This window comes from Mustelus asterias, chromosome 22 (genome assembly GCF_964213995.1).
Source record: "Mustelus asterias chromosome 22, sMusAst1.hap1.1, whole genome shotgun sequence".
Lineage (NCBI taxonomy): Eukaryota > Metazoa > Chordata > Chondrichthyes > Carcharhiniformes > Triakidae > Mustelus > Mustelus asterias.
This window is the reverse complement of record NC_135822.1, coordinates 56,217,966-56,240,872: the sequence shown is the minus strand read 5'-3', so window position 1 is coordinate 56,240,872 and position 22,907 is coordinate 56,217,966. Positions and strand designations below refer to the sequence as shown.

The 22,907-nt window shown below is 50.4% G+C and overlaps 2 protein-coding genes across 3 annotated transcripts in view; both read left to right on the top strand.

Moving 5' to 3' along the window:
* LOC144510054 (inositol polyphosphate-5-phosphatase A-like) overlaps window positions 1-21,533 on the top strand; it is a 59,792-nt gene extending 38,259 nt beyond the window's left edge. The window contains exons 10-16 of one of the 2 annotated variants that reach the window (XM_078239278.1): window positions 271-366; window positions 3,878-3,952; window positions 4,043-4,116; window positions 6,606-6,717; window positions 15,887-15,940; window positions 17,335-17,376; window positions 20,207-21,533. In XM_078239278.1, the coding sequence (XP_078095404.1) occupies window positions 271-366; window positions 3,878-3,952; window positions 4,043-4,116; window positions 6,606-6,717; window positions 15,887-15,940; window positions 17,335-17,367 (444 nt within the window). In that variant the 3' untranslated portion in view covers window positions 17,368-17,376; window positions 20,207-21,533. Of the gene's footprint in view, window positions 1-270; window positions 367-3,877; window positions 3,953-4,042; window positions 4,117-6,605; window positions 6,718-15,886; window positions 15,941-17,334; window positions 17,377-20,184 lie in introns of both variants that reach the window. The other variant, XM_078239279.1, reaches the window with a different exon arrangement.
* dock5 (dedicator of cytokinesis 5) overlaps window positions 1-22,907 on the top strand; it is a 293,002-nt gene that overhangs the window by 73,624 nt on the left and 196,471 nt on the right. The gene's annotated exons all lie outside the window — the stretch shown is intronic.

Here is a 22,907-nt window from a genome sequence, read left to right as displayed (position 1 = left end):
CAAGTCAGGATGGTGAGTGGCTCGGAGGGGAACTTGCAGGTGGTGGTGTTCCCCATGTGTCTGCTGCCCTTGTCCTTCTAGATGGTAGAGGGTGTGGGTTTGGAAGGTGCTGTCTAAGGATGAGTCGCTGCAGTGCAGTACTGCTGCTACTGAGCGTCGGTGGTGGAGGGAGTGAATGTTTGTGGATGGGGTGTAAATCAAGCAATTTTTTTGATGTGAATGATACAACGGCGATGAATACAACACTTCCCTCTGTCTTTTATCTCTCAGACTCTGTGTAGCACAGCCTCGGTAGAGACCATACCGAACGAAGATGCTGAAGACGTGAAGAAAGTGATCTTCCAAGAAAGAGGCAACAACCATAAGGTACGGCCAAGATGTATTGTACATCTGTCTGAAAGGGAGAATTTCCATAGTGTCGAAACACTCACTCTCTCTGCTCTGGGAGTCACCCTGCCCAGCGTGGTTTAATTTGGACCAGCAACCTCAAGGATCACTTGTCCCCAACCTCCCTTCCTGATGTTCACTCACGGGATAATAGGCATCACGAGGCAAGGGCACCGTTTGTTGTTGTTATTACCCAGGTCGGAAACTCCTACGTGTTTTATGAAGCCCCCACCTGGATCATTAGTTTTCCAATTTGAATTTGGCGAGGGTGAGCATGAGATATTCCACTTCAGGTATGATTCAAATGACCCATGAGGGAGCTTTTATCGAACAAGGTTTATTTAAGAATATAGTTAACATGTATAGTAAGAAACTGAACAATAAAGTCCAAAGATGTGCGGGTTAGGCAGATTGGCCATGCTAAATTGTCCCTTAGTGTCTGAAGATGTGTAGGTTAGGTGGATTGGCCATGCTAAATTGTCCCTTAGTGTCTGAAGATGTGTAGGTTAGGTGGATTGGCCATGCTAAATTGCCCCTTAGTGTCTGAAGATGTGTAGGTTAGGTGGATTGGCCATGCTAAATTGCCCCTTAATGTTCAAAGATGTGCAGGTTAGGGGGATTGGCTGTGCTAAATTGCCCCTTAGTGACCAAAGATGTGCAGGTTAGAAGGATTGGCCATGCTAAATTGCCCCTTAGTATCTGAAGATGTGTAGGTTAATCAGATTGGCCATGCTAAATTGCCCCTTAGTTTTCAAAGATGTGTAGGTTAGGAGGATTGGCCATGCTAAATTGCCCTTAGTGTCCAAAGATGTGTAGGTTAGGGGGATTGGCCATGCTAAATTGCCCCTTAGTGACCAAAGATGTGTAGGTTAGGGGGATTGGCCATGCTAAATTGTCCCTTAGTGTCCAAATAGGTTAGGGGGATTGGCCATGCTAAATTGCCCCTTAGTGACCAAAGATGTGAAGGTTAGGCGGATTGGCCATGCTAAATTGCCCCTTAGAGTCTAAAGATGTGCAGGTTAGGGGGATTAGCAGGGTAAATATGTGGGGTTACAGAGATAGGGCCTGGGTGGGATTGTGATCGGTGCAGACTCGATGGGCCGAATGGCCTCTTCCTGCACTGTAGGGATTCTATGATCCATGAACTTTTACCAATTACTAACAAGAAAGAAAAACAACCTCAATATAGGGCGGCACAGTGGTTCGCACTGCTACCTCACAGCGCCAGGGACCCGGGTTCGATCCCCGGCTTGGGTCACTGTCTGTGTGGAGTTTGCACATTCTCCCCGTGTCTGCGTGGGTTTCCTCCGGGTGCTCCGGTTTCCTCCCACATTCTATAAACGTGCGGGTTAGGTTGATTGGCCATGCTAAATTGCCCCTTACTGTCAGGAGGATCAGCAGGGTAAATATGTGGGGTTGCGGGGATAGTGCCTGGGTGATTGTTGTCAGTACAGGCTCAATGGACTGAATGGCCTCCCTCTGCAGTGTAGGGATTCTATGATTCTCACCTTAACAGCTAAATACAGTTCCAACCAATACAAATCCCCTAAACAAAACCCGTGCCACAGATTTAGCACAGAAAATACGAATGATCACGTGATGCTGGAACTTCGGCCTTTGGTTGGATGCTGCAGTTCTCTGTAGTTCACACACAGATAAGCTGAAGTCAGAATAGCTTCCCCAAACACCAGGGAGAGAGTCAGAGAGGCCCTAGTTACTAACCAGCAACCCACCAACAGCAGAATCCTCACTCCAGGAAGGCCAGGAGGCCTGCTTCCAGCTAGACAGTAGACTGTTCAGTACCAGGGAGCGAGAGAGAGAAAACCTGCCTACTTGTCAACCAGGACAGTTGCTGACTCTAAAACCAAAACCGAAAATGTGGATTCTCCTGGGGAGGAACCACCTGACTTTGACTTGTCAACCCATCTTCCCCCTCACAACGCAGGGTCATAAAAGATCCCTGAAAGTACCTGAGGCCCCGAATATAAATAAACAAAACCCCATTTAAACCATTGAAGCAGCAATGAAAGGACTTCCAACCAGACATCTCTGCAACAATGAAACCAAAAGGGCCTGCTTACAACCCCAGAGAACATGATTTTTTTAAAAATTCCTAAAGGTACACTAGAGTCACATTGCCCATCCCTAATTGCCCTTGAACCACATGAATCGCATGGGCCTTGTATCCAGGCAGACGTGCTCATTAGCTCGCTCGGCCATCCCAGGGGGGCAGTTAAGAGTCAACCACATTGCCATGGGGTCTGGAGGCACATGGAGGCCAGACTGGGCAAGAATGGCAAATTTCCTTTCTTAAAGGACATTAGTGAACCAGATGGGTTTTTACAACGATCTCTAGCTTTGCGGGATGGAATTTTACGTCACTTGGGTTTTGTGTGTCCTGATGTCATGGTGCACTATTTCAGTTGAGGGGCACATGGGAATTCGAAGTGTGCCCACCACCGATTAAGCAGGCAATTTAGCCCATTAAGGACCAATTGAAGGCAGTTTTACCCAACCATCTGCTTTTACAGTTGGTAGATGGGCTGATTGGCCAGACGGTTTTTACATTTCAACTGGAACCTCAATCTAAAATGAACTGTCTGAACAAAGAACAAAGAACAAAGAAAATTACAGCACAGGAACAGGCCCTTTGGCCCTCCAAGCCTGCACCGACCATGTTGCCCGACTGAACTAAAACCCCCTACCCTTCCGGGGACCATATCCCTCTATTCCCATCCCCTTCATGTATTTGTCCAGATGCCCCTTAAAACTCACTATCGTATCCACTCCCACTACCCCCCTCGGCAGCGAGTTCCAGGCACCCACCACCCTCTGGGTAAAAAACTTGCCTCGTACATCTCCTTTAAACCTTGCCCCTCCCACCTTAAACCTGTGCCCCCTAGTAATTGACTCTTCCACCCTGGGAAAAAGCTCCTGACTATCCACTCTGTCCATGCCCCTCATAATCTTGTAGACTTCTATCAGGCCGCCCCTCAACCTCCGTCGTTCCAGTGAGAACAAACCAAGTTTCTCCAACCTCTCCTCATAGCTAATGCCCTCCATACCAGGCAACATCCTGGTAAATCTTTTCTGTACCCTCTCTGAAGCCTCCACATCCTTCTGATAGTGTGGCGACCAGAATTGTGCACCATATTCCAAGGGTGGCCTAACTAAGGTTCTATAAAGTCTGGGCTGAAATAAAATTTTTAAAAGTGTTTGGGGACTTTCCCATCATCCTCGGGCAATGCTGAGCCTTTCCCAGCATGCACCTCACACTGGCTGGCCAATTAACGGGCTTCCTAAACACCTACCTCTTTGACCAGATGTTTGGTCACCTGACCTAATATCTCCCGATGTGGCTCACATTCTGTCTGGCGTTGTTCCCGCGATGCATCATGGGATGTTTCAGTTGACGATCTTGGTTGGATAATGGATGGTTGTGTTTTGGTCAATTGTTTTAAGAGTTTGTCCCTTTCTCTTGAACGTACAGGTGCTGCTGAGGATCGAATCGAAGACCTTCGACTATTTTGACCAGGATGTCTTTCGTCACAACAACGGAAAAGCAGTGCGTAACCTCAAATCCGTACCTTCTCCTGATTTTCCTGTGTCCGAACCTTCCTCGCCGACCGTTAACCCTCTGCCTCTCTCTTGTTAGCTTTTAGAATTCGACCAGGAACTGACCACATTCTTCAACGAAATCCGCGAACTGGATATCGAGTTCCCTCCGAGGTAGGTGAATGGGGAGGAGAAGAGAGAGACATGTTGTCAAAGCTTTACATCTGGCACTCATCAGGACAATTCAAGGGTGCCTAATTTCCGATGGGAAATTTTTGTATTCTTGCCAATCTGTTCTGATGAGTCCAAGATGAAAAAGTTTTGATAGCACTTCTCTTTTTACAACAGTACGCGGGCGCTGAACTAAAAAGATAAAAAAATGCAGATTCCCAACCCAAATATCTTGAATAATCATTTCTCTTGTTCCAAGCAGTCGTGTCCCTAAGTCAGTGACGAGATTTCATTTAGGTGAACGGGGAGGAGAAGAGTTGCAAAAGAGAGACATGTTGTCAAAGCTTTTCCTCTGGCACTCATCAGGACAAATGCAAGGGTGCCTAATTTCCGATGGGAAATTTTTGCATTCTTGCCAATCTGTTCTGATGAGTCCAAGATGAAAAAGTTTCCAGATATTTAAAGTCTACTTATTAGTGTCACAAGTCGGCTTACATTAACACTGCAATGAAATTGCTATGAAAATCCCCTAGTCACCACACTCCGGCGCCTATTCGGGTACACTGAGGGAGAATTTAGCACCTAATCCCAGTATCCAGTGAGAGTTGAGGAAGGCTATGGCCGAGTGGTATTATCGCTGTCAATCCAGAAACTCAGCTAATGTTCTGGGGACGCGGGTTCAAATCCCGCCACGGCAGACGGTGAAATTTGAATTCAATAAAAAAGTATCTGGAATTAAGAATCTACTGATGAAACCATTGTCGATTGTCGGAAAAACCCATCTGGTTCCCTTTAGGGAAGGAAATCTGCCGTCCTTACCCGGTCTGGCCTACATGTGACTCCAGAGCCACAGCAATGTGGTTGACTCTGAACTGTCCTCCAAGGGCAACTAGGGATGGGCAATAAATGCTCCCGGGGACACCCATGAAAAAAAGATTCAGACTTGATACCATTCAAGACTCCACTGCGCTATGGGGCAGCGAGTTCCACAACTTCACCACCCTCTGCAATGAAGTTATTGCCAAAACATTGAATGTATTCAAGAGGCGGCTGGATATAGCACTTGGGGCGAACGGGATCAAAGGTTATGGGGAGAAAGCAGGATTAGGCTATTGAGTTGGACGATCAGCCATGATGGTGATGAATGGCGGAGCAGGCTCGAAGGGCCGAATGGCCTCCTCCTTCTCCTATCTTCTATGTTTTATTTGCTCATTTGCTGTATTTAACTCTAACTGAGGGAGTGCCGCACTGCCTGCAGGTGAGGCATTAAGAACCATCTCGGGAGGAATTAAAGATTTCCAAGGCTCTCATTCGCAGAAGAGCGGGGAAATCTTTTCCGCAAGTGCGTCCTTCAATCGCTTAATGAAAAGCATGGCGATTGGGCCGTGCTGCCTGTGGGATCCTGCTGTGCACAGATTGGGCTGCACCATTTGTGGAAATTAAGTTGTCATTCCAGCTAGAGCCAAATATTGAATTCATTTTACTCTGCAAGATTAAGGATTCTCGCTTCAAACAAATATCGTTAAAAACTGCAGACGCTGGTATGACATAACTAAATTACAACAATTGTGGAAATTAAGTGATGACAAACAACTCTGTCAAGTAATGGAAAATGATAATTAACCAACAAGGCCTTCAGTGAGGCCAGCGCCTACGCACTCAGGATAAGCGACTAATCTAAACCTTGCATCAGTTTCATAAACACTGCATTCCAGGCTAGGACACAGGATGAAAACAAAGACAAGTTACCATGACAATTACCAAAAGATATGGTGACATAAGAACTAGGAGCAGGAGTAGGCCATCTGGCCCCTCGAGCCCGCTCCGCCATTCAATAAGATCATGGCTGATCTTTTCGAGGACTCAGCTCCACTTACCCGCCCGCTCACCATAACCCTTAATTCCTTTACTGTTCAAAAATTTATCTATCCTTGCCTTAAAAACATTCAATGAAGTAGCCTCAATTGGGCAGGGAGTTCCAAAGATTCACAACCCTTTGTGTGAAGAAGTTCCTCCTCAACTCCGTCCTAAATCTGCTCCCCCTTATTTTGAGGCCATGCCCCCTAGTTCTAGTTTCACCCGCCACTGGAAACAACCTCCCTGCTTCTATCTTATCTATTCCCTTCATAATCGTATATGTTTCTATAAGATCCCCCCTCATTCTTCTGAATTCCAATATATTATGCTGATGAAGGAGATGGTTTTCTATTGGATGAGAAAGGGCAAAAAGCTATGCTATGATTGGTGGACTATGTATGCAAATGAAAGATTGGAAAATTGCTCGTTTCTCATTTGCTGGAATTAACTATAACTGCTAATTATCTGTGCGAATCGACAGAACATCGTAGTAAAGTCACTGTGTCTGTTTTCCTAACGGCAGGTAATAAAAGTTTAAAATCTTTGTGTACAAACCATGCATTGTGTGGCTAATCCTCAAAAAATTTGCCTTTTCCATTTTATTTCATAACGAGAATCTCGTAACTCCTTTCCAGTTACCCTTACAGCGAAGTCAACACAGAGGGAACGCTATATGCCAACACTCGCTGTCCAGCGTGGTGTGACCGGATCCTCATGTCTCCCTCTGCCAATGAAGTCGTGATAAAGGTATTCTTCTCTTAAGTTTTCTCGACCGATCCCTGGGACGAAGGGGGTTCGTCTTCGGAGGAGGGGTTGAGGGATGTTTTCTTTTAAATGCAGGTGATACAAAGATAGGCGGAGGGACAGGTAGTATTAAAGAGAAAACGCTGGAAAACCTCAGCGGGTCTGGCAGCGTCTGCAAGGAGAGAAAAGTCCCGATGACCCTTTGCCAAGGCTAAAAGGCGCAGAAAGTGGGAGATATTTATACTGCAGGGGGAGGGAATGAGTCACGGCCACAGAAACCAGGGGAAAGGCTGCTAATGGCAGCCCACGGAGAGAATAAAGAGTGTGAACGGCCAAACGACAGGGAAGCTAAAATGAAGATGTCGGAGGAGTGCGGGGGGGGGGGAGGGAAATGGATGGGACAGATTTAGAAAAGGAGAAGCAAAGGGGGACAAAAGGTAAAGGAAGGGGAGTAAAGTAGGGGAAAAGAGTGGGAAGAAAAATGAAGAAAGACTCGAAAGAAATAAAAGGCGGAGAACAGTTAAAAATAAAATATAATGAAAACAAAGGGGGTGGAGGTGGGGTGGAGCGAATCATCGGAAGTTGTTGAATTCGATGTTGAGGCCGGAAGGCTGTAAAGTGCCGAGCCGGAAGATGAGGTGCTGTTCCTCCAGTTTGCGTTGAGCTTCACTGGAACATTGCAGCAGGGCAAGGACAGACATGTGGGGCATGGGAGCAGGATCGTGTGTTAAAATGGCAAGCAACGGGAAGGTCAGGGTTCCTGATTGCGCACAGACCGGAGGTGCTCAGCAAAGCGATCACCCAGTCTACGCTTGGTCTCTCCGATATAGAGGAGACCACATTGGGAGCAGCGAATGCAATAGACCAAATTGAAGGAGGTTCAAATGAAACGCTGTTTAACCCGGAATGAGTGTTTTGGACCTTGGATGGTGAACATGGAAGAGGTAAAGGGACAGGTGTTACACCTTTTGCGATTGCATGGGAAGGTGCCATGGGCGACGGGAGGGGTGTTGGGTATAGTTGGGAGGAGGTTATCCCGGAGGGAACGGTCTCTGCGGAGTGCTGAGAGAGGGAGTGAAGGAACAGGTAGTATTGAGGAAGCAGGGAGGTTGCAGAAGGACTTGGACAGGTTCGGAGAGTGGGCAGAGAAGTGGCAGATGGAATACAACGTGGGCAAGTCTGAGGCTATGTACTTTGGTGGGAGGAATAGAGGTGTCGACTATTTTCTAAATGGGGAAAGGATTCAGAAATCGGAAGCACAAAGGGAGTCCCTAATTCGGGATTCTCCAAAGGTTAACGTGCAGGTTCAGTCGGCAGTTAGGAAGGCAAATTCAATGTTAGCATTCATGTCAAGAGGGCTAGAATACAAGAGCAGGGATGGACTTCTGAGGCTGTAGAAGGTTCTGGTCAGACCCCATTTGGAGTATTGGGAGCAGTTTTTAGATTTGATTTGATTTATTATTGTCACATGTATTAACATACAGTGAAAAGTATTGTTTCTTGCGTGCTATACAGACAAAGCATACCGTTCATAGAGAAGGAAAGGAGAGAGTGCAGAATGTAGTGTTACAGTCGTAGCTAGGGTGTAGAGAAAGATCAACTTAGTGTGAGGTAGGTTCATTCAAAAGTCTGACAGCAGCAGGGAAGAAGCTGTTCTTGAGTCGGTTGGTACGTGACCTCAGACTTTTGTATCTTTTTCCTAATGGAAGAAGGTGGAAGAGAGAATGTCCGGAGTGTGTGGGGTCCTCGATTATGCTGGCTGCTTTTCCCGAAGCAGCGGGAAGTGTAGATGGAGTCAACGGATTTGGGCCCTGTATCTAAGGAAGGATGTGCCGGCCTTGGAAAGGGTCCAGAGGAGGTTCACAAGAATGATCCCTGGAATGAAGAGCTTGTCGTATGAGAAGTGTTTGAGGACTCTGGGTCTGTACTCGATGGAGTTTAGAAGGATGAGGGGGGATCTTATTGAAACTTACAGAATACTGAAAGGCCCGGATAGAGTTTTAAAGTTTATTTATTAGTATCACAAGTAGGCTCACATTAACGCTGCAATGAAGTAACTGTGAAAATCCCCTAGTCGCCACACTCCGGCGCCTGTTCGGGTTACACTGAGGGAGAATTTAGCACCTAACCAGCACGTCTTTCAGACTGTGGGAGGAAACCGGAGCACCCGGAGGAAACCCACGCAGACACGGGGGAGAACGTGCAGACTCCACACAGACAGTGACCCAAGCCGGGAACAGAACCCGGATCCCTGGCGCTGTGAGGCAGCAGTGCTAACCACTGTGCCACCGTGCATCAGTGAAAAGGGACGACCCCTTTAGAACCGAGAGGAGGAGGAATTTCTTCAGCCAGAGGGTTTGGTGAATCTGTGGAATTCATTGCCACAGTGGAGGCCGGGTCATTGAGTGTCTTTAAGACAGAGATAGATAGGTTCTTGATTGGTAAGGGGGTCAAAGGTTATGGGGAAAAGGCGGGAGAATGGGGTTGAGAAACTTATCCACCGTGATCGAATGGCGGAGCAGATTCGATGGGCAGAATGGTCTAATTCTGCTCCTATGTCTTATGGTCTTAAGTTGGGCCTACACACAGTGGGAGTTTGGGAGAATGAGAAAGGACCTTATTGAAACATACCTGAGGTGGGGTTGACAGGGTGGATACTGAGAGAATGTTTCCCCCTCGTGGGGGGAATCTAGACTGAGGTGGGGCGGGGGGGGGGGGGCATAGTTTCAGAATAAAGGGTCTCCCATTGAAGACGGGGATGTGGAGGGAACTTCTTCTCTCCTGGGGTGGTTAGTCTGGGGAATTCTCCCTCCCCCCTCACCCTCACCCTCCTCCTCCCCCTCCCCTCTCTCCCCCCCTCCCCCACACTCCCCCTCCCCCTCCCTCCCCCTCCCCCACCCTCCACTCCCCCATCCCCTCCCCCACCCTCCCCTCCCCCACCCCCACCCTCTCCCACCCTCCCCCTCCCCCACCCCCACCCTCCCCCTCCCCCACCCTCCTCCTCCCCCACCCTCCCCCCTCCCTCCCCCTCCCGCCCACCACCACCCTCCCCAACCCTCCCCCTCCCCACCCTCCCCATCCCCCACCCTCCTCCTCCCACACCCTCCCCTCCCTCCCTCTCCCCCCATCCCCACCCTCCCCCACCCCCACCCTCCCCCCTCCCCCACACCCACCCTCCTCCTTCCCACCCTCCCCCTCCCCTCCCCCACCCTCCTCCTCCCCACCCTCCCCCTCCCCTTCCCCCACCCTCCCCTTCCCCCACCCTCCCCCACCCCCACCCCCCCCTCCCCCTCCCCCACCCTCCTCCTTCCCCACCCTCCCCCCCTCCCCCACCCTCCCTCCTCCACCCTCCCTCCCCCTCCCCCTCCCCCTCCCTCCCCCCCCCACCCTCCCCCACCCCCACCCTCTCCCACCCTCCCCCACCCCCACCCTCCCCCCTCCCCACCCTCCTCCTCCCCACCCTCCCCTTCCCCCTCCCTCCCCCACCCCCACCCTCCCCCTCCCCACCCTCCCCTCCCCCACCCCCACCCCCCCCCCCCGCCCTCCCCCACCCTCCCCTCCCCACCCCCACCCCCACCCTCCCCCTCCCCCACCCTCCTCCTCCCCCACCCTCCCCCTCCCTCCCCTCCCCCTCCCCCACCCTCCCCCACCCTCTCCCACCCTCCCCCTCCCCCACCCCCACCCTCCCCTCCCACCCTCCTCCTCCCCCACCCTCCCCTTCCTCCCCCTCCCCCACCACCACCCTCTCCAACCCGCACCCTCCCCCTCCCCACCCCCACCCCCACCCTCCCCCTCCCCTCCCTCCTCCTCCCCACCCTCCCCCTCCCCCACCCCCCCCACCCCTCCCCTCCCCTCCCCCACCCCCACCCCTCCCCCTCCCCCCACCCACCCCCTCCCCCCCTCCCCCACCCCCTCCCCCTCCCCACCCTCCCACTCCCCTCCCCCCACCCCTCCCACCCTCCCCCCACCCTCCCCCTCCACCCCTCCCCCCACCCCACCCCCTCCCCACCCTCCCCCTCCCCCACCCCCACCCTCCCCCTCCCCCACCCTCTCCCCCCCACCCACCCCCTCCCCCACCCTCCCCCTCCTCCACCCCCACCCTCCCCCTCCTCCACCCCCACCCTCCCCCTCCCCCACCCCCACCCTCCTCCTCCCCCTCCCCCACCCTCCCCCACCCTCCCCCTCCCCCACCCTCCCCCTCCCCCTTCCCCACCTCCCGCAGCGGCTGCAGGTTATTGAATATATTCAAGGCTGATATATTTCTGATCGACAAGGGGGGGGTCAAGGGTCACGGGAAAGAGGCAGGAAAGGCACATAAAGGTGGAGGAAAGAGTTGGGCTTTTAAACTGGGGCAAAATCATAGAATCCTACAGTGCAGAAGGAGGCCATTCAGTCCATCGAGTCTGCACCGACCACAATCCCACCCAGGCCCTACCCCCATAACCCCATGCATCTACCCCAGCTAATCCCCCTGACACCAAGGTGCAATTTTAGCACGGCCAATCCACCTAACCTGCGCATCTTTGGACTGTGGGAGGAAACAGGAGCACCCGGAGGAAACCCATGCAGACACGGGGAGAACATGGAAACGCCGCACAGACAGTGACCCAAGCCGGGAATCGAACCCGGGTCCCTGACGCTGCGAGGGAGCAGTGCTAACCCACTGTGCCACCGTATGGAGGATAAAGGAGTCCTGGGGAGGCAATCCCTGAGTGTGGGGGATTGTCAGCCAAGTAAAGGCCACAAAATTGTGGGGAAAAGTGAACAAGAGATTCACATCAGGGCCTCTTTACTCTTGAAAGGTGGTGGCTGATCAGGTGAGCTAATTGAGTAGTTCGGAAAGGTTTTTGAAGGAGTGGATACAGAGGGAATGTTTCCTCTTGTGGGGGAAGAGCAGAACTCGAGGCCATCGATATAAGATAGATGGCAGGAGAAATAGCAAAGGCACTAGTGGTCATTTACCAAAATTCGCTGGACTCTGGGGTGGTTCCTGCAGATTGGAAAACAGCAAATGTGACGCCACTGTTTAAAAAAGGAGGTAGACAAAAGGCAGGTAACTATAGGCCGGTTAACTTCTGTAGGAGGGAAAATGCTTGAATCTATCATCAAGGAAGAAATAGCGAGACATCTGGATATAAATTGTCCCATTGGTAAGACGCAGCATGGGTTCATGAAGGGCAGGTCATGTTTGACTAATTTGGTGGAATTCTTTGAGAACATTACATGTGCAGTGGACAGTGGGGAACCTGTGGATGTGGTGTATCTGGATTTCCAGAAGGCATTTGACAAGGTGCCGCACCAAAGACTGCTACATAAGATAAAGGTGCACAGTGTTACGGATAATGTATTAGCATGGATAGAGGATTGGTTAACTAACAGAAAGCAAAGAGTGGGAGTAAATGGGTGTTTTTCTGGTTGGCGATCAGTGACTAGTGGTGTGCCTCAGGGATCAGTGTTGGGACCACAATTGTTTACGATTTACACAGATGATTTGGAGTTGGGGACCAAGTGTCAAAATTCGCAGATGACACTAAGATGGGTGGCAGAGCAAAGTGTGCAGAGGACGCTGAAAGTCTGCAAAGGGATATAGATAGTCTAAGTGAGTGGGTGAGGGTCTGGCAGATGGAGTACAATGTTGGTAAATGTGAGGTCATCCATTTTGGTAGGAATAACAGCAAAATGGACTATTATTTAAATAGTAAAAAATTGCAGCATGCTGTGCACCTCGGTCCCTCTGTGTTTCTCAAGAGTATAGAAACACAGAGGGACCTAGGTGTGCAAGTCCACAGATCCTTGAAGGTGGCAGCACAGGTGGAGAAGGTGGTGAAGAAGGCATATGGTATGCTTGCCTTTATAGGACTGGGTATAGAGTATAAAAGCTGGAGCTGTATAGATGTTGCAGCTGTATAGAACGCTGGTTAGGCCACATTTGGAGTACTGCGTCCAGTTCTGGTCGCCGCACTACCAGAAGGACATGGAGGCTTTAGAGAGAGTGCAGAGAAGGTTTACCAGGATGTCGCTGGTATGGAGGGTCTTAGCTATAAGGAGAGATTGGGTAAACTGGGCTTGTTCTCTCTGGAAAGACGGAGAATGAGGGGAGACCTAATAGAGTTGTACAAAATTATGAAGGGTATAGATAGGGTGAACAGTGGGAAGCTTTTTCCCAGGTCGGAGGTGACGATCACGAGGGGTCACGGGCTCAAGGTGAGAGGGGCAAGGTATAACTCAGATATCAGAGGGACGTTTTTTACACAGAGGGTGGTGGGGGCCTGGAATGCGCTGCCAAGTAGGGTGGGGGAGGCAGACACGCTGACATCGTTTAAGACTTACCTGGATAGTCACATGAGCAGCCTGGGAATGGAGGGATACAAACGAATGGTCCAGTTGGACCAAGGAGCGGCACAGGCTTGGAGGGCCGAAGGGCCTGTTTCCTGTGCTGTACTGTTCTTTGTTCTTTGTTCAGAGGGACCTGGGTGTCCTTGTGCAGGAATCTCAAGGAGTTGGTTTGCAGGTGCAGCAGGTAATTAAGAAGGCAAATGGAATTTTGTCCTTCATTGCGAGAGGGATGGAGTTTAAAATCAGCGAGATTATGTTGCAGCTGTATAAGGTGCTGGTGAGGCCACACCTGGAGTACTGTGTACAGTTTTGGTCTCCTTACTTAAGAAAGGATATACTGGCACTGGAGGGGGTGCAGAGGAGATTCACTAGGTTGATTCCGGAGTTGAGGGGGTTGGCTTATGAGGAGAGACTGAGTAGACTGGGGCGATACTCATTGGAATTCAGAAGAATGAGGGGAGATCTTATAGAAACATATAAGATTATGAAGGGAATAGATAAGATAGAAGCAGGGAAGTTGTTCCCACTGCAGGTGAAACTAGAACTAGGGGGCATGACCTCAAAATAAGGGGGAGCAGATTTAGGACTGAGTTGAGGAGGAACTTCTTCACACAAAGGGTTGTGAATCTTTGGAATTCCCTGCCCAGTGAAGCAGTTGAGGCTACCTCGTTGAATGTTTTTAAGGCAAGGATAGATTTTTGAACAGTAAAGGAATTAAGGGTTATGGTGAGCGGGCGGGTAAGTGGAGCTGAATCCATGAAAAGATCAGCCATGATCTTATTGAATGGCGGAGCAGGCTCGAGGGGCCAGATGGCCTCCTCCTGCTCCTAGTTCTTATGTTCTTATAGACACCGAGAAATCCAATCGGGAATTCAGAAAAACCTTTTCACCTGGAGAGGGGAGAATGTGGAACTCGCTGCCATTGGAGGAGGTTGAAGTGAATAGCGTGGATAAACATATGAGAGAGAAGGGAGGAGAGGGTTACAGTGGGAGGTTTAGATGAGAAAAGGTAGAGGAGGCTTGAGGAGAACAAATAAGAAATGGAGTCAATACGCAGCCCAATCCCCGATTATATCAAACTCAGAAATAGAATGTCAATAATTGAGAATCTAATAACTCAACCGGACAATATTCCATCAATGGACATTAATGCAGAGTGTAGCCGACCTTTGCTTTCTGTTCTGTAAGTTAAAGAAATCAGAACTTTGTAAGATCTTTTATCTCTCATTTCTCTCTCTCCATCTCTCACTATCTTCCTCTCTCTATTTCTCACCATCTCTCTCTCTCTCCATGTCTCACTATTTCTCTCTCTCCATCTCTCACTATTTTTCTCTCTCCATCTCTCACTATCTCTCTCACCATGTCTCACTATTTCTCTCTCTCCATCTCTCACTATTTTTCTCTCTCCATGTCTCACTATCTCTCTCCCTCTATCTCTCACTAGCTCTCTCTCCATCTCTCTCTCTATCACTCTCTATCTCTCACTCTCTCTCCATCTCTCACTCTCTCTCCATCTCTCACTATCTCTCTCTCTCTCTCTCCTCATCTCTCACTATCTCTCTCTCCATCTCTCACTATCTCTCTCTCTCTCTCCATCTCTCTCCTCATCTCTCACTATCTCTCTCTCCATCTCTCACTATCTCTCTCTCTCTCTCTCTCCATCTCTCTCCTCATCTCTCACTATAAGAACATAAGAAATAGGAGCAGGAGTAGGCCATCTGGCCCTTCAAGCCTGCCCCGCCATTCAATAAGATCATGGCTGATCTGATAGTGGTTTAGTTCCACTTACCCGCCCGCTCCCCATAACCCTTAATTCCCTTATCGATCAGAAAACTATCTACCCGTGATTTAAACATATTCAACGAGGAAGCCTCCACCACTTCAATGGGCAGAGAATTCCAGAGATTCACTACCCTCTACACTATCTCTCTCTCCATCTCTCACTATCTCTCTCTCTCCATCTCTCTCTCTCTCCATCTCTCACTATCTCTCTCTCTCTCCATCTCTCACTATCTACCTCTCTCCATCTCTATCTCTCTCTCTCTCCATCTCTCATTATCTCTCTCTCTCTCTCCATCTCTCTCTCCATCTCTCTCTCTCTCTCCATCTCTATCTCTCTCTCTCTCCATCTCTCACTATCTACCTCTCTCCATCTCTATCTCTCTCTCTCTCCATCTCTCACTATCTCTCTCTCCATCTTGCCAGGAGGAATTATGGGACAGATGACCATGCATTTGTCAGGGAGAGGCAACTAACAAGTCCAAGACCCCGGGAGGGGAGAGGAGAGGGGTCGGGACAAGGGATGGGATCACTTGGAGAAGGCGTAAGACGTAGAAGTTGGGTGGGGAGTGAATTTCTCTACAGATTCCCAATTGCAGGATGATTAATCTAGATAAGTAGAACCCCAACCTAATATACTGCATCTGCAACATTTTTAAATGTCTCAGCTAGATATTCCTTATCTTTCCACATGGAGGTAGATTTTAACTCCATGAAATGTCCATGGATGCTAAATATCCCTTTAAGGCTCTGTGGTTCTGGTAGAGGCCTTTTGCTGCCTCTAGGAATGCTGGGAAGGTAGGCCTCCATTGCAGCCTCCTGTTTAACTGAATGATAAGGTGTGCGATGTGATAGCTGAGCCCATAGCTCTTAAGACTGTGAAATTGTGGCTGGCATGGGTTCATTTAGACCTTGTATACTAAATTTAATCATCCAATGAATGCCAACATTCAGATCAGCTGACCACACGAAGTCCCAGAGGTCTAGATTATGGAGAGAGGACGATAACGCTGGAGTGTAACCATGTATTTTGATCAGACATCTTTTTGTATTTCAGGGAAAATATGTTTACGATCTGATGGGACCTTCAGTCTGCATGGGAGATCATAAGGTAAAGATCACCAAACACTCCCAGGACAGGTACAGCACAGGGTTAGATACAGAGTAAAGCTCCCTCTACACTGTCCCCATCAAACACTCCCAGGACAGGTACAGCACGGGGTTAGATACAAAGTAAAGCTCCCACACAACGTCCCCATCAAACAGTCCCAGGATCGGTACAGCACGGGGTTAGATACAGAGTAAAGCTCCCTCTACACTGTCCCCATCAAACAGTCCCAGGATCGGTACAGCACGGGGTTAGATACAGAGTAAAGCTCCCTCTACATTGTCCCCATCAAACACTCCCAGGACAGGTACAGCACGGGGTTAGATACAGAGTAAAGCTCCCTCTACATTGTCCCCATCAAACACTCCCAGGACAGGTACAGCACGAGGTTAGATACAGATTAAAGCTTCCTCTACACTGTCCCCCATCAAACACTCCCAGGACAGGTACAGCACGAGGTTAGATACAGAGTAAAGCTCCCTCTACACTGTCCCCATCAAATACTCCCAGGACAGGCACAGCACGGGGTTAGATACAGAGTGAAGCTCCCTCTACACTGTCCCCATCAAACACTCCCAGGACAGGTACAGCACGGGGTTAGATACAGAGTGAAGCTCCCTCTACACTGTCCCCATCAAACACTCCCAGGACAGGTACAGCACGGGGTTAGATACAGAGTAAAGCTTCCTCGGCACTGTCCCCCTCAAACACTCCCAGGACAGGTACAGCACGGGGTTAGATACAGAGTAAAACTCCCTCTACACTGTCCCCATCAAACACTCCCAGGACAGGTACAGCACGGCGTTAGATACAGAGTAAAGCTCCCTCTACACTGTCCCCATCAAACACTCCCAGGACAGGTACAGCACAGGGTTAGATACAGAGTAAAGCTCTCTCTACACTGTCCCCATCAAACACTCCCAGGACAGGTACAGCACGGGGTTGGATACAGAGTAAAGCTCCCTCTGCACTGTCCCCCATCAAACACTCCCAGGACAGGTACAGCACGGGGTTAGATACAGAGTAAAGCTCCCTCTGCACTGTCCCCATCAAATACTCCCAGGACAGGTACAGCACGGGGTTAGATACAGAGTAAAGCTCCCTCTACACTGTCCCATCAAACACTCCCAGGACAGGTGCAGCACGGGGTTAGATGCAGAGTAAAGCTCCCTCTACACTGTCCCCATCAAACACTCCCAGGACAGGTACAGCACGGGGTTAGATACAGAGTAAAGCTCCCTCTACACTGTCCCCCATCAAACACTCCCAGGACAGGTACAGGACAGGGTTAGGATTCCACTAACAGTTGGGAACGAGTCTGACACTGTTAAATTTCTTTTTACACTTGTGTGGATCACTAAACTCTCCCCTTTCTCTCCTCTGCTCGACAAATCCAGCCTGTCTTCCTGTACTTTCAGCTGACGGAGTGAAAACTAACGGTAGGTACACGTGTCCGAATTGTGGGTCCACCTCTCTCGAACGCTGCCCCCTTTGCATCCTGCTCCCGCCTGCCTTGGCTATGATTTTAACGGATCTGCCACGCTCCTCAAACAATGACTATTTGTCCAGTTCAAATGTTCAACACTATTCGTGACTCCTCAGATATTGAAGCAGTTCAGGTTCAAGTGCAACAAGATCTGGACAATATCCAGGCTTGGCTGACAAGTGGCAAATAACATTCACCCCACACAAATGCCAGGCAACGACAGTCACCAATAAGAGACACTCTAACCACCGCCCCCTGACATTCTGTGGTGTAACCATCACTGAATCCCCCACTGTCAACATCCTGGGGGTTACCATTGACCCGAAACTCAACTGGACTCACCACATAAACACAGTGACTACCAGAGGCTGGGAATCCTGCGGAGAGTAACTCACCCCCTGACTCCCCCAAAGCCTGTCCACCATCTACAAGGCACAAGGCAGGAGTGTGATGGAATACTCCCCACTTGCCTGGATGGGTGCGGCTCCAACAACACTCAAGAAGCTCGACACCATCCAGAACAAAGCAGCCCCGCTTGATTGGCATCCCATCCACAAACACTCACTCCCTCCACCACCGACGCTCAGTAGCAGCAGTGTGGACCATCTACAAGATGCACTGCAGCAACTCATCCTTAGACAGCACCTTCCAAACCTGCGACCTCTACCATCTAGAAGGACAAGGGCAGCAGATACATGGGGAACACCACCACCTGCAAGTTCCCCTCCAAACCACTCACCATCCTGACTTGGAAATATATCGGCCGTTCCTTCGCAGTCGCTGGGTCAAAATCCTGGAATTCCCTCCCTAACGGCATTGTGGGTCAACCCTCAGCACGTGGACTGCAGCGATTCAAGATGGCGGCTCACCACCACCCTCCCAAGGGACAACTAGGGATGGGCAATAAATGCTGGACCCGGCCAGCGACGCCTGTGTCCCACGAATGAATTTGAAAAAGTTGTATTCATGCTTCCGCCCCCCCGTACCCTCCGAACCAGTCTGCAGATTCCAACGTCAAAACGCGGCGTCCATTTTCTGTCATTCAATGGTAGGAGGATTCCCCGCTCCCTCTCACTGAGATCCGACTCCACATTACATCTTTCCGTGTCATCCCCACATCCCTTTGGTTCAGGGAGATTTGATCGTGGATTCCGATGAGGAGACATGTCACCCTCCCAGCGAAGACATGTCTCCTCATCGGAATCCAAAATGGCTGCCTCCTAGTCTGAGTCGACAGTCTGTCACTCCCTCCCCCACCTCGTGCTCTCACTTCCCCAGACCGGACTAAAGTTTTCTCTGCATCTGTCTATCGTGCAAAGCTGCTGAAAATGTTTCACTGAGCTCGTTCTTTGGGCTAAGGGGCGACACGGGGTGGCACAGTGGTCAGCGCTGCTGCCTCACAGCGGCAGGGACCCGGGTTCAATTCCCGGCTTGGGTCACTGTCTGTGTGGAGTTTGCACATTCTCCTCGTGTCTGTGTGGGTTTCCTCCGGGTGCTCCGGTTTCCTCTCTCAGTCCGAAAGACGTGGTTAGATGCTAAATTCTCCCTCAGTGTACCCGAACAGGCACCGGATTGTGGCGACTAGGGGATTTTCACAGTAACTTCATTGCAGTGTTAATGTACGCCTACTCGTTACTAATAAAAACAATCCTGTGGAAGGGAAAGGCACTATATAAATGCAGGACTTTGCTGTGGGCGGCACGGTGACACAGCGGTTAACATTGCTGCCTCACCGTGTCAGGGACCCGGGTTCAATTCCGGTCTCGGGTCACTGTCTGTGTGGAATTTGCATGGCCAATCCACCTAACCTGTACATCTTTGGACACTAAGGGGCAATTTAGCATGGCCAATCCACCTAATCTCCACATCTTTGGACACCAAGGGTCAATTTAGCATGGCCAATCCATCTAACCTACACATCTTTGGACACAAAGGGGCAATTTAGCATGGCCAATCCATCTAACCTACACATCTTTGGACACTAAGGGACAATTTAGCATGGCCAATCAACCTAACCTGCACATCTTTGGACACTAAGGGGCAATTTAGCATGGCCAATCCATCTAACCTACACATCTTTGGACACTAAGGGGCAATTTAGCATGGCCAATCCACCTAACCTGCACATCTTTGGACTGTGGGAGGAAACCGGAGTACCCGGAGGAAACCCACGCAGACACGGGGAGAACGTGCAAACTCCACACAGACGTGACCCAAGGCCGGAATTGAACCCAGTTCCCTGACGCGGTGAGGCAGCAGCGCTAACCGCTGTGTCACCGTGCAGCCTACAGCAAAGCCCTGCATTTATATAGTGCCTTTCCCTTCCACGGGGTTTTTTTTATCAGTCACGAGTAGGCTCACATTAACACAGCAATGAAGTCACTGTGAAAATCCCCTAGTCGCCACACTCTGGCGCCTGTTCGGGTGACACTGAGGGAGAGTTTAGCACCTAACCAGCACGTCTTTCGGACTGTGGGAGGAAACCGGAGCACCCGGAGGAAACCCACGCAGACACAGGGAGAAGGAGTAGACTCCTCACAGACAGTGACCCAAGCCGGGAATCGAACCCGGGTCCCTTGCGCTGCGAGGCAGCAGTGCTAACCACTGTGCCACCGTGACAGGTTTTGGGGGAGTCAGGAGGTGAGTTACACTCCTCAGGATTCCCAGCCTCTGACCTGCTCTGGTGACCACGGTTTATCTATGGTTGGTTAAGTGAGAATATTCCATCGCACTCCTGACTTGCGTTCTTGCTTACTTACAGCTCTTGAATCTTATCTCTCCAGGGGAAACCTCCGAGGCATCGTGGCCTTGGTCCCTCAGTGACGAAAGCAAGGATCGACAACTCGTAAACGACCAGCCCTGGGGGGAACTCTCGCCCAAACCGTCCGAGGACCAACTGTCGCACAATCTCACCCTCACACTCTTCAGCTGCCCTGAGCCAGATCCCTGAGCCACATCGCGAAATAAACTGGCAGCGAGGTTCAGGAAGCCACGGTCGATTCCCCACCAAGTATTTCTGGGCCCTTTTGATCTTTGCCCAATGTGGAGTTCAGAACAGTTCAGTGTAGGGGAGCGTAACATGTACAAATGCTTTATTTATCCAGCTTTCGAGTCTCTCGGTAGTTAATGTTGTCTTAGCATCGCGGGAGAGATAGCTGAGGCGGGGGAGGGGCAGGCGATGCTAAAGAGTCGCCTCTCAGGGGTCAAAGGGGAAATTGGGCCTAGTGCCTGCCACAAAGCCTGCCGACTAAATTATGTCACCATTTCCCAGAAACCCGCGTGCCCTTTCTTTCACGAGCCATCCTCAGCCTCTCTTGCGTGTTTTTTTTTGTGTGTCTGAGTGGGGTGGGGGGGGGGGTGGGGAGTGGTTGTCATAGCCCCATGGCCTCGTGATGCATTGTGGGAAGGGCAAGCAGGAGAAATGGGGCCTTCTGCATGGCCAAGGTGCCCTAAGTCAGATATTTAGCCACCTCCCGACCTTAAAATTGGAACCAGCGCGATACCTCCTCTCACAGAAAGGCTAGTGCAAATTGAGAACTCTCCCTTCCAACCGGGCATTGGAATTCAAAGCGGGCAGATGGAGTTGGGAGAGGAATCGGCCATATTGAATGGTTGCGGGCAGAACATTCCAGAGGGTCACCGTTGACGGTGCCCTCAACTTGATGGGAAACCCAATTCCGACGACACCTCTGGGCCAAGGTTCGAGGGGTTATCATTTTTCGGTGGTCCACTCATTGGCCCTTAGGACCCCACAAGAGACTCTTAATCAGAAACAATTAGGTGGTATCGCAAGCCAACGGAAAAATATCAACCTCTATAGCGGCCTCTTGGAGCATTAAGTCCCTTTGGGACCGAAAGTTAGTGTAATTCGGGCATGGGGTGGCTTTGCTGGTCTATTTAGCTGCCCCGTGCAATGCCCGATCGAAAGTCTGCACTTTGACCCCGGGATGAAGTGTCCTTCCAACCGTTTGACGATTTTATTTTATTTTTTAATGATGCAGTGAGTTTTTTCTAGCGTTTTGGCAAGTTTTCTATACGATCTGTGATCATGTACATACTCAGCAGTGTGGCTTTGTAAAGTGCTGAATTAAATTTGAAGTCGTAATCTCGCTTCCCGAACCGATTTTATTTCTGTGTGTGCGCTGGTCTGTACCTCGGCGAGGCAGTCGCTCCAGTATTCGCCTCCCCCCTTCCCTTGGATTTTCCAATGTGAGGCGTGGGATTTGAGGCATCTCGAATCAAGCTTGGCGTGAAGCCTGTCAGGTAGGCCTCAACAGGCAGCTCAGAGGCACCAAGGTGAGAATCGCACTGTCCCCTGCCTCACTTTTCCCTCCATTTCTCTCCTGTCAGAGTTGACGTGTTGTCGATGGTCAGGGAGGTCCTGTTTTTTGACCCTACCTCTTGAGCAACCCCCGATGTTATCACTCCGCCATTAGCAGCCGTGCCTTCAGCGAAAAGTTTAAGTTTATTTATTAGTGTCACAAGTCGGCTTACATTAACACTGCAATGAAGTTACTGTGAAAATCGCCACACTCCGGTGCCTGTTCGGGTTACACTGAGGGAGAATTTAGCACCTAACCCACACGTCTTTCAGACTGTGGGAGGAAACTGGAGCACCCGGAGGAAATCCACGCAGACACGGGGAGAACGTGCAGACTCCACACAGACAGTGACCCGAGCCGGGAATCGAACCCGGGTCCCTGGCGCTGTGAGGCAGCAGTGCTAACCACTGTGCCACCGTGCCGCCCCCATTGAGGTTTTCTGTCACAATCACCAACTTAAGCAGTGAATTCCAGATACCTACCACCCTCTGCGTGATACAGGAGCAGAATTAGGCCATTCGGCCCATCGGGCGTGCGGTGGACTGAAAGGATTGAGTATGTGGACTTTAAGAAAGAGGTTCTGCTGGAATCTTTGAATGGCATCAAGATAGATAAGTCGCTGGGTCCGGATGGGATGTACCCCAGGTTACTGTGGGAGGCGAGGGAAGAGATTGCAGAGCCTCTGGTGATGATCTTTGCATCGTCGATGGAGATGGGAGAGGTGCCGGAGGATTGGAGGATTGCGGATGTGCTTCCTATTTTCAAGAAGGGGAATAGGGATAGCCCAGGAAATTACCAACCGGTGAGTCTAACCTCAGTGGTTGGTAAACTGATGGAGAAGATCCTGAGGGACAGGATATATGAGCATTTAGAGAGGTTTAGTATGCTCAAGAATACTCAGCATGGCTTTGTCAAGGGCAGATCGTGCCTTACGAGCCTGGTGGAGTTCTTCGAAAATGTGACTAAACACATTGACGAAGGAAAGGCGGTAGATGTGGTTTATATGGATTTTAGCAAGGCGTTCGATAAGGTCCCCCATGCAAGGCTTCTAGAAAAAGTGAGAGGGCATGGGATCCAAGGGGCTGCTGCCCGGTGGATCCAGAACTGGCTTGCCCAAAGGAGGCAGAGAGTGGGTATAGATGGGTCTTTTTCTAAATGGAGG